This window comes from Zonotrichia leucophrys, chromosome 2 (assembly GCF_028769735.1).
Source record: "Zonotrichia leucophrys gambelii isolate GWCS_2022_RI chromosome 2, RI_Zleu_2.0, whole genome shotgun sequence".
In the NCBI taxonomy this organism is placed as follows: Eukaryota; Metazoa; Chordata; class Aves; order Passeriformes; family Passerellidae; genus Zonotrichia; species Zonotrichia leucophrys.
Genome location: NC_088171.1, coordinates 112,552,706 through 112,567,732, shown reverse-complemented (window position 1 = coordinate 112,567,732; position 15,027 = coordinate 112,552,706). Strand labels below are relative to the sequence as shown.

The 15,027-nt window shown below is 34.2% G+C and overlaps 1 protein-coding gene across 7 annotated transcripts in view; it reads right to left on the bottom strand.

Annotated features, from left to right (window-relative positions):
- Positions 1 to 15,027, bottom strand: part of SNTG1 (syntrophin gamma 1) — a 315,746-nt gene that overhangs the window by 28,219 nt on the left and 272,500 nt on the right. For 6 of the 7 annotated variants that reach the window (XM_064706080.1, XM_064706079.1, XM_064706083.1 and 3 more), the window contains one exon: positions 4,498 to 4,650. In XM_064706080.1, the coding sequence (XP_064562150.1) occupies positions 4,498 to 4,650 (153 nt within the window). Of the gene's footprint in view, positions 1 to 4,497; positions 4,662 to 15,027 lie in introns of all 7 variants that reach the window. The other variant, XR_010439215.1, reaches the window with a different exon arrangement.

The following is a 15,027-nucleotide window of genomic DNA, read 5'->3' as shown; positions in this document are numbered from 1 at the left end:
ATTCTTATTTTAAAGGCATTTTGCCCTCCAGATTAAATGAAATACAGCTATACTCTTCAAATACTGCTGTAGCTGCTAAAATTATGAAATGAGAACAAAGACTTCCATGACCCATAATGTGTCAGTAAAATCAAAATATAAATTGCAAATGTGGGAACAATGTGGGTTACAAATTGTAAGTACTACAAAAGAACCTATGATTATTTTTGGCATTTTGATTATAAAGATAAATCAGATGCCTTTACATATATATTCTTTTTGTAAGAGGGTGCTGTTTGGATACTTAATGGTCTTCCATAGAACACAAGAAGCTGGAAGTTGCATTAACAGGTTCTAAATAGAAAATGCAATGAAGGAAAATTGAAAACTTCATACTTAGTGTTTATATTAACAAATAAAAGTGGCTTTTTATTTTTTTCCCTTTGATCAGCTACAGCATGAGACTGTTATGAATGTGTAAAATTTGATTGTAAATTGATGCTGAAAAAGAAGACGATATTGCCTTTGGTATTATATCATTAATAGAAGAAAAAAGTGTAAAGTAATATATTTCACAGTTACTTATAGTTAATTAAGTCACATATGCAAAACTTTTCAAGCTTTGCATGCAAAGCAAAAAATGTACGGTTTTGTGGAATTACCTTGCAAACATCTTACAACATGCAAATTGCATTTTTGTTTGTAAACGTTCAAGATCTGGAACAGACTTAGAGCCTTTACTGGAAATTAAATGTGGCATGGAAAATGTGCATCAGATTTAAAATACATATTGTCATCTAAAGTTTTCTAACCTCCCACCCCAACACCAGAGGCCAACCCACAGTGTGCACTGCAGCACCATGCTGAGCTGGCACAGCTCCCTCTGCTTTTAAGCCCAGAACTTGGACTGGCTAATTAGCCTCACTGGGAACTTAAGATTCATGAGAAACAGGACACACCAGCCTTGGTTCAAGGCTGCACTGAAAAAGCAACCTACTTCCAAGACTGAAGGGTATTTCTACAAAATGCAGTGCTCAGTTTGTGGAGAAATGTCATCTAGTTAAGCTCAGTGTAGTTCTTTACAGGAAGAAACTGCAGATCACTAGTAGCAGCTGATTATTTAGTTATTCTTTACTTATATAAAAGACCATTCTACGCCCTCAGACTATGATTTCCAAAACAATTTAGAGAAGAAAATTGTGAAAATAATAAAAAAGATCTCTGGAAAGCGAGAATTTAGTTTCTCTGGGGAAGAATGTCCCTTGGTTTTTGCAGGTGTTGTATCCATTTGCACGATTCTGGTGACAGGTCAGAGTAGGAATGTGAACTTTCAGACACTAGTTAACTCTACTAAGACTTTTCTCATCTTTATTTTTTTAAGATGCCTTTTAATTCAGATATTTGGAGAAAACAGAAAGGCAAAAATTGTTATCAAGGTACAAGATAATTTAACATTTCTTATAAATTTAACATTTTAAAACTTTAAAAGTGGCTATGAACAATATATACTGTGGGCATTTGGTTTGGTTGCTGATTTCTCACAAGAACTCATGAAAACCTCATCAAAACTGAAGCATCCCCTTCCCAAAAGGAAGAACACACTTCAGAAGTCATTTGCTGTTCTTCCTCAGAATATAGAAAGTTAACTTTGGTTTATTAATAATTCAATGGGTCAGGTAGAGGCTGAAGGAGACAACTCGAAGTTGTTCCTTAGAAACTATTCCCTCAACATGCACCATTTAAATTATGGAAAGAACAATATATTGTGAACTTCATGAAAGCCATCTCTGAAGCTGAAACAAAGTGAACTATAAATTTAAGACTTATTTCAGAATTTTAAACTCAGATTCAACTTCAATGAAAACATATGTTAAAGTACTGCAACTTAAAACAGTTTACATAATAATCCTTACATCAGAGAACAAACAACTACAATACAAGCAAGGACAGCAAGAAAAAAAATTCATGAGGCAAGAGGTGAAAATATTAGCTTAAAGTAGCAGGAACATAAAGGGAATGTGACAGGCATATACATAATTGCACATCATTAGGCAAGTTATAGTAGTCACAGATTCTTTGTGCAATAATGCAGTGAGAGAGTAAGGAAAAAGGATTTTTATTTCAAGTATTTTGTTTTTTAATAGGAAATTATGAAAATGGATTACCATCACTTACTACATTAGAAAACTAATTAAAGAGTGAGTGTAACACCTCAAAATGACACCATTGTATCATTGTACCATGTTATTGCTAAATTGTTATCAATTTGACTATGCCTCTTCTAATATATTTATTTTCTAAGAAAAACCAACTGTTTAATTTTTAGTTTAGATATACCTCTGGCAGAAGCTATGAATTAGGTTGAAACAGAGTTCATTATATATTTATAGTAATGCATTTAAAAATATTTGAATTTGTTATATATTCTTTGGAGTTAGATTAGAATTGGCCCACTGATTAACCTCTTCTGGAGGTTATAGCCAATGAATAAGAGTTACTTGTTGCATGATTATGGAGTGGCACACAACGCAGTTGAATATTTTTAAATGGTAGGTTTAAACAGAGATTATATTTTCAAAGCTATACTATTTTATTATAAGAAAAACCTACTGGATTAGCATTCACTTTAAATAGGAATATTTAGATCAACACAATTGCATAAATCAAAATTTTAGTAAAAATGTACCATTGATAGCTTAATTTTGAACCTGTCACTTATTTTTCTTCTCACAGAGCAATGAAAGAACTTGTTAGAAACAAAGTATACCACCAGATTTTTTCTGCATCTGCAGGTTGGTAGATGAAAGCAGTAATGGATTGCTAAAAGAAAAATGAGGAGGCCAAAGCCATTTATGTTTAAAATATTCCATATTTTTTTCCAAATCATGATATAGAAAATAAAGAAAAAAAGGTGAAATAATGAGTGTGAGTTCCACAATAATATTCTATCATGAGAAGCCTGTTTTTCCAATTTCACAGATCTGCTATAATCAACAAACCAATCAATCAGGAAATCATTACTTTGAGTTCTTAATTGCTACATTGAACATGAGGAGAGAGGAAAAAAAAAGTAAAAATATTAAGACGAATCTGAGATTAAGATTATAAAGGAAACTATTTTGGAGAAGCCTGAAGGCAATTTTGAATAAATGCAATTTTAAAATTAAAAAGAAAAAGCTAAACCAGGAATGCTACAGTATAAATCAATATGAAAGTAGAACAAATATGAGGTGGCTTCTGAGATAAAATTTATTCAGGAAAAATGTCATATATTCTTTTACTGATGGCACAGCAGAGCTACTATAAAGTATGTTGCAGTGAATTATATAAGTCAACAACTCTCAAATATTCAGTGGCAGAGGACAAACATTATCGCAAGTTTTACACAGAAAACCTAGTCTTAGATTTTCCAGCATGCGAGTACAGCTTAAAAGATAAGAATAGTTTTTTATAAAAGGTAACAGCATATATGAATTTAAAAGAGGAAAGCCAAGCCTCCCCTGACTCCTCTTGCAACAAAAGTACTGTGTGTTAAAACTGACAGCGGGGTAGTTTTTGCATATTGGATCTTCATGAGTATGTACCAGTTCAGTGCATCTGCATGTGGTGGTTTGCAGGTCAGAAAAGGGCTAATATATAACTAACTAACAGTTTTTCTGAATAAAAACATGCCACTGCTTGCATTCCCAGGAGGACACAGAAAACGTGTGAGCCAATACTTGCACAGGCTAATATGCTAATATGGCTCAGGTAGGTGTGTATCACTGCTGCCAACAGCAACTAAAGCTGTTCTAACCACATGTATATTTCATTATTAGAAAATCAATATTCCAGTTGGGATTAGGTGAATTACAGTTGTGATGGGTGGCTTTTTTCTCCTTTTTTATGTCAAAAAGTCATGACTTTTTGGTCATGTGAGAAGAAGTTATCTTTAAACACTCTGATATGTAATTTTGCTAAATTACATAAAAGTCACTAGTAATCTGTATTTGAATGCTGTCCATCTCGGTGCTGTCACCTGACGATAGAGTAAATATGCAAAGAACAGGAAATATGTGAAGAAAGAAAAATGCATCTGAGGTACAACTTACTTGTTCTTACTTGTATCCAGCAAGTACTTCCCTCAGTATACTCTCATTGCTGGTATTACAAGGACTACTTAATTCCTGCAAAGTTCTCTTGTGATATTCAGTAACAAATAAGGTAGTATGCAAGACAGTAAGAATATCTAAACACCTGCATTTTTTCCCTGATCCATAGATTGTTTTTCTGTCCGTGAGCTTCAGTTAACAAATATGTATCATGTTGTCATAATAACTCAAAGATTGTATTTCAGGTGACCTCTTCTGAAGGCTAGCTTGCAAGCTGTTCGGAAGCAGCAAAAGCAATTACTTACATAAAACAGTAATAACTTGAGAGCTGCAGGAGGTCGTAAAATTTCTTAATTTACATCATTATTTCATATGGGCCTAATTTTTTAATGTACCAAAAGATGATCAACAAGGCAGTTGTTCTCACCTGTATCCGTTCAACTTCTAAAAAAGTTGCTGTTTGGAAGGCTTTTTCCCATAGTGTTAGGTCAGACTCTAGTTCCACAGAGAAGTAAAGATCTTCTCCAGATTCAGACTGGACACTGAAGCAATGTTTCCGACGGTCCAGTAGATCACTGTCCTGATGAAAACCTGAAGTTATATAATCTGGCATACATCAATTAATATTTTTAATTGCAACATTTATGCGTCAAACCCAGCATTTTTAAAGGCATTTTAAATGAATAACCACAGTTGCTGAGGAACAGAAAATCAGGGGTTTGGACTAAACATTGACACTTCAATGAATTTAAAAAATGATGCCTACATTCAGAATGGTACAGAACAGCATATCTCCAGCAGTAACTTCAAATATTTTAACAAATCACTTCTTAAAAATGTTATCAGCTATATTCTTTAGATTAGATACATTCTATGAAAGTTTTCCACTTTCTATTCACATGAGGAACACAAATATCAGCTTTTCTGACCTATTTGACTTATACACTCTACTCTGGAAGGTTGGTCAAAAGAATATATTTATTTTAAGAAGAATGAAAAGTCCATATGTTCTATTTTCTTTATAGAGGCTAGAGAAAACAAATTCATATTTCTGCAGGCTTACAAAATTAGTCTTTAAATGGTTGCTGCAGGTAGAGACTATAGTGGCTGCCCATGGTTAGGTTGCTGGCTTTGGTCCTGGAGGAGAACATTACTTTTGGCTTTACTTTCAACATAACATCACATAATGGACATCGGGTTATAAATATTTATTAATTAATGATTGCTAGTATTTGCAATTGGTACTAAACCAAAGAATAAGCAAGTTAATCAGAAAATCCATTCATTAAATTGTTTTAAAATATTTTTTAAACTTTACTTATTTAATAAAAAGGATGCTTTATGCTAAAATTCTCGCATGTAATTTGTTCTTGTGAAAAACAGGTTTGCAGAAGCAGCTTTAATTAACTTAGTCCCTGCTACATCAAAGAAGTTGCCACAAGTCACAAGCTCACCAGCTGTCAATGCCAATACATCTGGAGATTTGGGTATAAGTAGCCTTCATGCAATTTTCACAAAGTTACCCCATAGCAAAGGGCAGAGTTAAGTTGAGCAAAGGAGACTCACGGGACTGTATTGCCTTCTGGTTATACACAACTTGAATAGACCAAGGGGAGCACAACCAGCTGATACAAGCTGGAAGAGCAGCTTATATTGTTCATGTCAGCTCTCCCTGGGGCAGAGAACCAGCAACCTGAAGCTGATTGAGAACAAAATACATAAAACAGGGAGCTGTCTCAAACTATCCCTCTCAGGTATACAAGTAGGCAAGGGGAGAGCAAGCACCGCTTTCCCCTTTCCATTCATTCAGTAGAAAAGTGATTCACTTGTTCAAGAAAGCCAGTACAGCATGCATTCATGAGTGCTTCTAGCTGAAGAGTCATTTACAATTTCTAGAAGAATCAGCTATGAAGGCATCATATCCACTCTTTTTAATTACCATGAAAAAACAAGTCACTATGATTTTAAAATGACCAGTCACTGTGGAAAAAATCTCCCTCCTTACTTCCATCAAGTGCTAAGCTTAGTAGCTGTACAATATTTAGTCATGTATGAAAAAATCAGCATGAACATGTTTGATCTTAAAAGACAGCATTTAAAAAAAAAATAAAAGAATCTTGTTCCATATTTTTCTTCCAAATATTTACAAAGATGTGTAGTTGAACCAGTTAGGTGTAGCTAAATAATAGTCCATGTCCTATCAGAAACACCTTTTGTATTTTTAGTACCTCTTTCCCCCCTTTTTTTTTCCTTTTCATTCAAGCCCTTCTACTAAAACTGAAGTGTTAATTCTGTTCACAGTATGTCCTGACCAGCATTCAAAATAGAGGATGTAATATCCAGGTTGTTGCTAATGACATCTATGCTCCATTGCACACACAGCCTCAAAGCACACAGAGCAGCAGCACTGTGACAAATGTTTAACCTTGTGGGTATGTGTAGCAACAAAAGACAGCATCACGGAGTGGCTTGGGCTTGAAGGAACCTTAAAGATCACCCAGCTCCAACCCTTTATGGCCATGGGCAGCAAGACCTTTCACTTGACCAGGTTACTCAGAACTCACTCAGTCTGGCCTTGAACACTTCTAGGGATAGGACATCCATAACCTCTCTGGGCAACTTGTTCCAGTGCCTCACTACCACCACAATAAAGAATTTCTTCCCAACAGCTAATCTAAGCCTATTCTCTGTCATGAGTACTGTCTCCTACATTCTGCCTTGTTTTGTCACTACATGCTCTTGAAAAGAGCCCCTCTTCACTGTTCTTATAGGATCCCCTTAGATACTGAAAGGCCTCAATAAGTTCACCCTGAAGCCTTCTCTCTTCCAGGCTGAACAATCTCAATTCTGAATGAGCAAAAGCACTGGAAAACCCTCACTCCTCCAGGGCAGAAAAGCTACTTCTTTTAGAAGTAGCACTTCTTGTCTAACAAATCTTAAAAGGGATCTTGAACTCCCTGTGCTTCCAGAGCTAAACCTGATTGAATGGGCCTATTAGCCCAAAACCCAAAGGGCCTCTTCAGCATGGAGTTTGGCAAGACTCATGTGTAAAGTACATGTATTTCCTGGGGAAGGTTTTAGTTCTTCATAGCTACAACCACAGAAGAAACTAAAAATATTTTGAACTCATCTTTACCTATTTATGTCTACTACAGTTAGTAAAGAATAAGTAATTATTAGTGATGAAGCTTAAAGCTTTTCTGAAACACGACTGTGGGGGATCACACTAATCATTGACTTTAATATAACCCCTGTTTTCAAATGGGACAGAGCTTAGTGCATAGCTGAGTTTCAGAATGCATATCTCTATTTAGCTGGTTTTGATGCTTTTAAATTATACTCTTAGACTCTTCCAGTTTTATGTGCTTTTTTTGTCTCCTATTGAGAAGAATATGCTGTCTAGGAAAAAGAGTTAGTGCACAGACTGTGAAAAACAAAATGTTAGAAGCTTCATTGAGATTGATCTCTGTTAAAAAACACTTGAAAACTGCAAAAATCTCTGGAGGCTTTGAAGTGATTAAATAAAAACCTATGTATTTCATTATGAACATTGCCAGTAAGAATTGTACTAGATTTTACTAAGCATTACATCAAACCCAGATGATGAATAGAAAGCTAAGTGGGATCTAAAATAATTATCCAAGTTTTTGCTACTTAGGTATGAAAATGAGAGCATGCTTTGATTTAGGAAAAACCTAATCAGTACTAGGAAGTATTTCCCCTCAGTGTTTTGCATATAAAAAGTTCAGAATATTTCATCAACTACATTATACTGTGACAAACAACACACATAATGGACGCATTTATTATTGGAATTTCCATTCTGTGAAGTTCCTATTCAGAATGAAAACAAAATACAACATTTCCCCAGAAATAATAATTTAACCTAATCATAATTTTAATTTGTGATTAGCTCTAATGTATATACTTGTGATTTTGATATCATCATCTATGATTAGGTCCATGATAAGAGAACTGTAAGCCAAATACATTCAAATTATGTATTTTAGTTTTTCTAAAATTGCTAACATACATATGAAGTATTCCTTTCCTAACTAGTGGTATTCCATTCTACATGTAAAAAAAGTTCTGTGTAAGGTTCCCATTAGTACTTTTTCTGCTTTTTCTGCAAGATCTTTCTTTAGTTTTGCATTTCTCCTCAAGCATTAAAAATCTGCATTCTAGGTTTATAGAATGTAATAATTTGTGCAATAGATAACTGGACAGATCAATATATAGGCAAAGCTGAAAGATAGCTATCCAAATGTCTTTATAAAGACAGGAATTTAAAGCACTATTTTTTTTTTTAAGGAATCCATCTGGAAATTGTCCAAAAGTCTGCAAATTAAAAAAAAAAAAAACAAAAAAAAAAAAAAAAAAAAAAAAAAAAACAAAAAAAACCAAACTTGTCAAGAGTCTCAAAACCAGGTCTGGATGAAACAGGAATCTTCATTAATTAACTTTTACCAAACCACTACTTCAATTAAAATATAAATGTAAGTCTACCCATTTAAGAATCTGCTATTATTATATTCATTTCGTCAATGATGGACACAAGCCAATTTCATGTTGAGTTTTTAAGAACTCTTTCATACTGATAATGATTAGTTGAACCATTTGTCCCTGATGTTCTCGTTGTGAATTAATAAAACTCTCTGAAGAGAAGCACACACAAAACTTTTAGCAGTGTGCTAATTCTCACTGGAGGGAATGTAGTCCTGCTGAAGGATGGGCTGTGACGAAAGACATTGGCTCACACCCAGCTCCAGGGTAATCCAGCATCTCTGCTGACAGGACAGTATGACTCCTGCTTGCCTAATTAATAATGATATCCATGTTAAGTGAGAGTAATAAATTTGTCCATGGGAACTAAGCATGGCTCATTAAGCAGGTCCTTCCAAATTAAGGCAGAATGCCTCTTTATCACTAAATAGTGACTTTGCCTTAGCTTCTGCAGGGGTAATCTCTTCTCTTTTGAAAGACTGCTCTTTCCAGAAGCAGCACCACTTCTTTTTGATTACTTGTGTTGTTTCATTTTAAGTCTGTTGAGCGCATTAAATACTCATATTTTGGATATTATTTAAACCTGCTAAGATGCAGGAGGCCCTCACCTCTTGTGATAGTCAGTGAGAGTTGAGTTCTTCTATTCTACAAAGCCCTCTGCAACAGAAACAAACATTTGGCACTTTCATGCTCATGGCATGATTTTTATTCAGGAGATGTTCAAGAATTTTCTGGAAGTCTGATTTACCTATAAAGTTACATGTAATATAGAGAGTGGCACATATATTTTTGCCATGGAACTGTAAATGTTAGTGACACCAGCGAGCAGTTTTTGACATGAACAACAAGAAATGTAAGATGTTCAAAATCATACTACATGTAGTAGTAGTTTTTGACCATACTAGTTACAAGACTTGCAAGAAAATTATATTTCATATGTTAAAATGAGGTAAGTATTCATGTCTCTCATATTAATTATAACAGTTCTTCAAAACATAAATGAGAAAATGTTTTCTTTGTTAAATAGTTCAGACAATTCTACCAAAAGAAATTGGTCCTATCATAATCAAAATTCAAACCTAGCACCTAAATTCTCTGAAGATAAAAGGCATTTTCTCATGCAATCTCTCCAAAGCAATTGTAAAAATGAATCACATCATGCCTTTACACTTTCTGGCATCAGTGCCCTGATAATTTTACTGTTTGTGTATCATTTTACATATCAGTTCTGGCTACATAAACATACATCCTTCTTTCTGAGGGCATATAATGATCTACTTCTTCAGCTGGAATTTTTGGAACACTTTGCTTGAGCATCACCATTAGTTGCTATGGTGATGGTTCTAATAGCATTTACAGGCAGCAGGGAACAGATTCATTCCAGAGTGAAAAAAAAGATACAACTTCTCCAACATATCCTCATTACTCAAGTAATAAATAAATAATATCCATGAAGGCATGCATTTGTACATAGCACATTTATTTCTTCTTCTGAAGAAATTCTTATTTCTTCTTCTTCTGAATTTCATTCTTAAGAAATGTAAAAAAATGTTGAAATTGCAGATATCTATGCATACACATATTTAGGCAAACACAGAATAGCAGCAAAACTAAAACTGGACAGAAAATATTTTGATGTTCAGATTTGACAAAAAGGAAGTTTACTCATGGGGGACACTGTTTATAATTGCAGGAGACATTTTACTTTCAATTAAATTTCCATTAGAAAGATCTGTCTGATGGCTGGAGAGAAACAGAAAGGTTCCTTCCCTGTATTCCATTAGGTTCAGCATTAAGCTTGAATCACTTTCCTATTGTGTCTGAAAAGGAAAATTAGTTTCCTATTTTGCCTGATTAAAAGACAGTCTTGAAGATCCACATTTGAATCAGAGCAAGAGTCTGAAAACAGGTTTCTTCTGACTCAGTGCCATAATTATGTCTATTACTTAATGTACTCTACTGAGAAACTTGTTTATTTTTTTGCCTTATGAGGAAAATTTTCAAAACGTACATAAAACCGACTAATCTTTTGAGGAAATAAATTATTCTAATACTTTCTGGAGAGGCATTAGTGGTTATTTTCTGTCACAGAGAAATCAGAGATGAGTATAATTACAAACAGATACTAAAAAATGTGCTGATCATCTGTTTAGAGAGTTATTAAGGTTTTTTCCTCTCCAAACATTGAGATATTATTTGCTGGAAATTAAATTCAAGAACAGATCCCATAAGAATAAATATAATGATAATGGATAGCAATGTTAAAGAGTGATCCTATCTTTTAATTCTGATCCTTTTTTAAAATAGTTTCTCAAATTTAAATATTTGCGGCTTATTTTTTTCCCCCCATGTTAGTTGTGTGTCTGAGGATAGTGTTGTATTTTATATTATAGTTAAAACAGCTAAATCAGTTCTGTAAAATAAATTAGAAAAAGGAATTAAATTGGATTATCCCAGTTAAAAAGAAAGAAATAAACAGAGAAGCATTAGCCCTGCTTTTTGGGCTGCTCTGGGACTTTCATTCTTCAGACTAGCAATGGCTGATTTAAGGACAGGGACACTTTTGTTGTCCTTGGGAAGAAACGTTAAGATCTACCAAAAAAAAAATTAGTTTCTGGGCAAAATTCGACCATATTTTGATATTTTAAAGATATCATACTGAAGATGCTGCATTTCCATGGTATATAGGAAGAGAACCTTCTTTATATCTACAGCTGTTGGGAGTCGTCATCCTACTGGCCATGGTGAGAACAGGATACTCTATATTTACTTAAAGTGTCTATGCACCTCTTCAATAAGAGAAAAAACACCTGGCTCAACAGCAGAAGTAGGCAAAGACATTACACGGAAGAAAGTGTTTTTCATTCTCATTTTTGTCAGTTTTTGTGTTTGGGTTTTTTCCCCCAACTTTAGATGTACTTGTTTTAAAGGCAGGCAAAGATCTCTTAAAGGTCTTCCTCATGAAAGGCACAAACACTGGAAGGGGAAGAATTAAACTAGATTTAACAGAAGTCTGGAAAATTACCCACCAAACTGATTATTTGTTAGATTAAAAGAATTACCTACTTGACTGCATGCTCTTTCTTATTTAGCTTCCTTTCTTATTTGCACAGAATTCCTTACTCAAATACCTTGTCAATACATTATGTCAAGGTGAGAGTACATTAGAATAGCATAGTGAAAAGCATTTGTGTTGAATGTCACTATGTCAGAAATTTTGTATAAGCAAATGTGTAAAATAAATTATTTTACATGTACTTGCTCATAGTGCTAAGAAAAAAAAAATTCAAAAGGACTGTGATAAAAAGGCTCCTATCATAAAACAACAAGATAAAGGTTTTTAAAGGAATTAATATTTATCGTTTCACTGCTGGCTCTGGCTGTTGAGAGTAATCAACATTTAGGCCTCCACTGAGAAGAGAATGTACCAAATGAAGTTTTGAATAGTTGCCCCTGAGACAAAGGAACACTTTATTTCATATGAGCATTGGGACACAATTTCGTTGAAAAATAAAAAATTATCACTGCTGCATTAATGCCTAGAGTCACAAATTCTTTATGCAATAAGACCGCAGCATCTCAAGCAAAATTTAAGTATTGCAATAGCCAGAAATAAAGATAAGAAAAAACTAAAATAATTAAAATCCATGACCATAAAAGAAGAGAAAATTGATCAATAAGAGAAAAATGTTTCACAAAAATCTACTAAAATTAATGAGTTAGAGTATATTAGGTAATACAATACTGAATCACTCCAATCTTTAGAAATGGTCTGATTACATTAAGTCAATGGAGGGAAACTTCTCAAGCTGCAGATAAATCTCAAGTATCTTGGATTTAAGACACATACGTGTCTTTCCCAAATATCCTTACACAGTATTTATATTTCGCACCTCATTTCTGCTCTTTTTCAACATTCCCTTTGCCTTATGTTAAAAGTTAATTTGGCTTTGCTTTTCAAGGATGTTGCAACAGCACTGTCAGTCTCATAACTAGACAGGCAACAAAAAGCAATTTCTGAAACTGAGAGGTTGCAGAAGTAATTTAAAAGTTTATTTTCTGTATCTGTTTATTCTTTTTGCTTTCCTCTGTGTGTTTATCTTGTTATTTCTTCTAGGATGAAGGATCAGACTCTTAGATTGGCAGCCCCAGCACAACGCAAGTCATTTATTTTTCACCCAAAAGGTGACAGTTTATATTAATATTGCATAAGAAATGTCAGAAAAAGGCAGAGAGGGGGGGAATTAATAAAAAATGAGAAATCTCTCTAAAGTTAAGGGGAAACATGAAAAGCCTTATTTAATAAGTTTACATTTCAGATATTGTTTGTCCTTTCTCTCTGAACCAAACAAAAAATGAATAAGTCTTTGTACAGTGGTAGTTGTCATGCACGTAATAACACTGCCTCTTTGCTTTCAGAAATGTCTTTTACATAGTGCTGCAGAGTTACAACAACATCAACACCTTTTACACATAGGGCCCAGTAAATTTATCCAGATTAACATGGATAAGGGCTTGTATAAGTATGTAGATGCTGAGGAGAAATGAACTGAAATCACACACAGAATCACAGAAGTTGTGTATGATCTCGCCCGAGGTGCAGACATCTAGTGCCTATCTCTGTGCATGATAGGAGCAGCTACACGCCAGACTACACTTAAAAGGATCCAGTGGTGGAAATTCAGTGGCCTTGTCAGGAGCTCTATTTCAATACAGAAATTTTTCTTTGTGGCCTAACTGAAGCCAACTTAGCGTTAGCCTTGATGCCAGTGGACATGGAGATATTTCTGACTATTACTATCCTCTTTTATGTGGAAACATTATATAGTCTCAAATGCAGGACTGAAGGCAAACCAAAGAATGAAAATTACTTCAATTGTTTTCAACTGAAATACTCAACAGTTAGCATTCTTTCCAAGAACCTGGCTAAACCTCAGCTGAAAATCTAATTTTCCTTGGATGCAGCATAAACTTATTCATACAAGGCATGCATTACTTCTGCTTCTTTAGTGTTTCCAGTCTTTTAGTGGAATCACATCAGGATGCAAGGCTCACCATTGAGCAAGCCATGTGAATGACAGACCTCAAAACATGTTCTCTACCTGCATGTCTATTGGGATTATTTTTAAAACTTACCTGAATACAATAACATTGTCAGTAGTTTCCCATCATTTTTATATTATCCTTTTCCCATACTTGGCTTACTGGAAATGGACAGCATAATTAAATAGGAAAAATTAACATAACTACTTTTGAGGATTTTACACATACTAAGAGCTAAAATAAGGAAGGAATCACAAGTCTTCTGAGACACCAAGTTGGTCCTGATTAATATAGCAAGAAAATTATAGCTGCACTGATGTGAATGGTACTAAGTGTAAACACCAATGATTCACTACCCTGACATGTTGCCAGCACAGACTGCCTTCCACAGTTATCTCACATTTCTTTTCAGAGCTGATCTGACACTTGAATATGTTTCCTGTTTTATGCTGAATAAGGCATGATCTAACTGTGAATCTCCAAATATTTTTGCATGCCACTGAAGATAGGAGGCAGGTGACTAAACTATAGAAAGCATTTTCTCACAATTACAAGGAGATGTTTGGATGAGCTGAAGAACACAAGTAACTGAAGCAAAAAGGACAGAGAAGTGCAATTTCTTATATTATTCTTCATCATTTACCTGAAACACACAACAAAACTTTTTCTACCCCCATACGGAAGAAATGTTTAAATATTAAAATTATTTACAAATTTATCTAAGGAACTTAAATCTTGTTAAATTATACACATTTACACATGTACACACTGTCAAAATGCACATGTTAAAACTGTATCAAGTGGTACCAAAAAGACATATACAGTTAAATCAGATTTGAAATACTGAACACGATAAGGGCCCCTGCCTTTCTGAAGTTAATGATAGAATTACCTGCTTTTCTGGAGTACTGAATATTGTTCAATTGCAACATTAAAATTAGTTGGCTGTTAATGGGACTTTACTCTCCAAAATAAAGGATAAGATGAAACAAGCTTCTGGGAGAATAAGTTAGAAATATTTATTGATAGCAAATTCTATCAGCAGTTCTATTAAAAATTACTCAGAGATACATTTCAATGTCAAAAGTGGTATCATTAAATTATCTTTTCTGACAAACTTCTTAACACAGAGCACAGATTTTCATCCACATAAGCACTAGTCTGAATAAATTTGTGATTAAAAAAAAAAAAGCGGTTTAAATGCTATCACCTTCTTAATGGTTCAAGGGGGGTGGTACTGGTTTAAGTGATTTAAATGGTCAACATCTTTCACTGACTAATCAGCACAGCTTCTACAGTTCTTACTTTCTTTGCCATTTTAACTTGCCTGACTTTGATTTCGACTCACTTTCTTTTTACCTGCTTATTTTTAGGGTTAAAGAGTTCTTCAGTGCCTTTTTTTTTTCTCTGA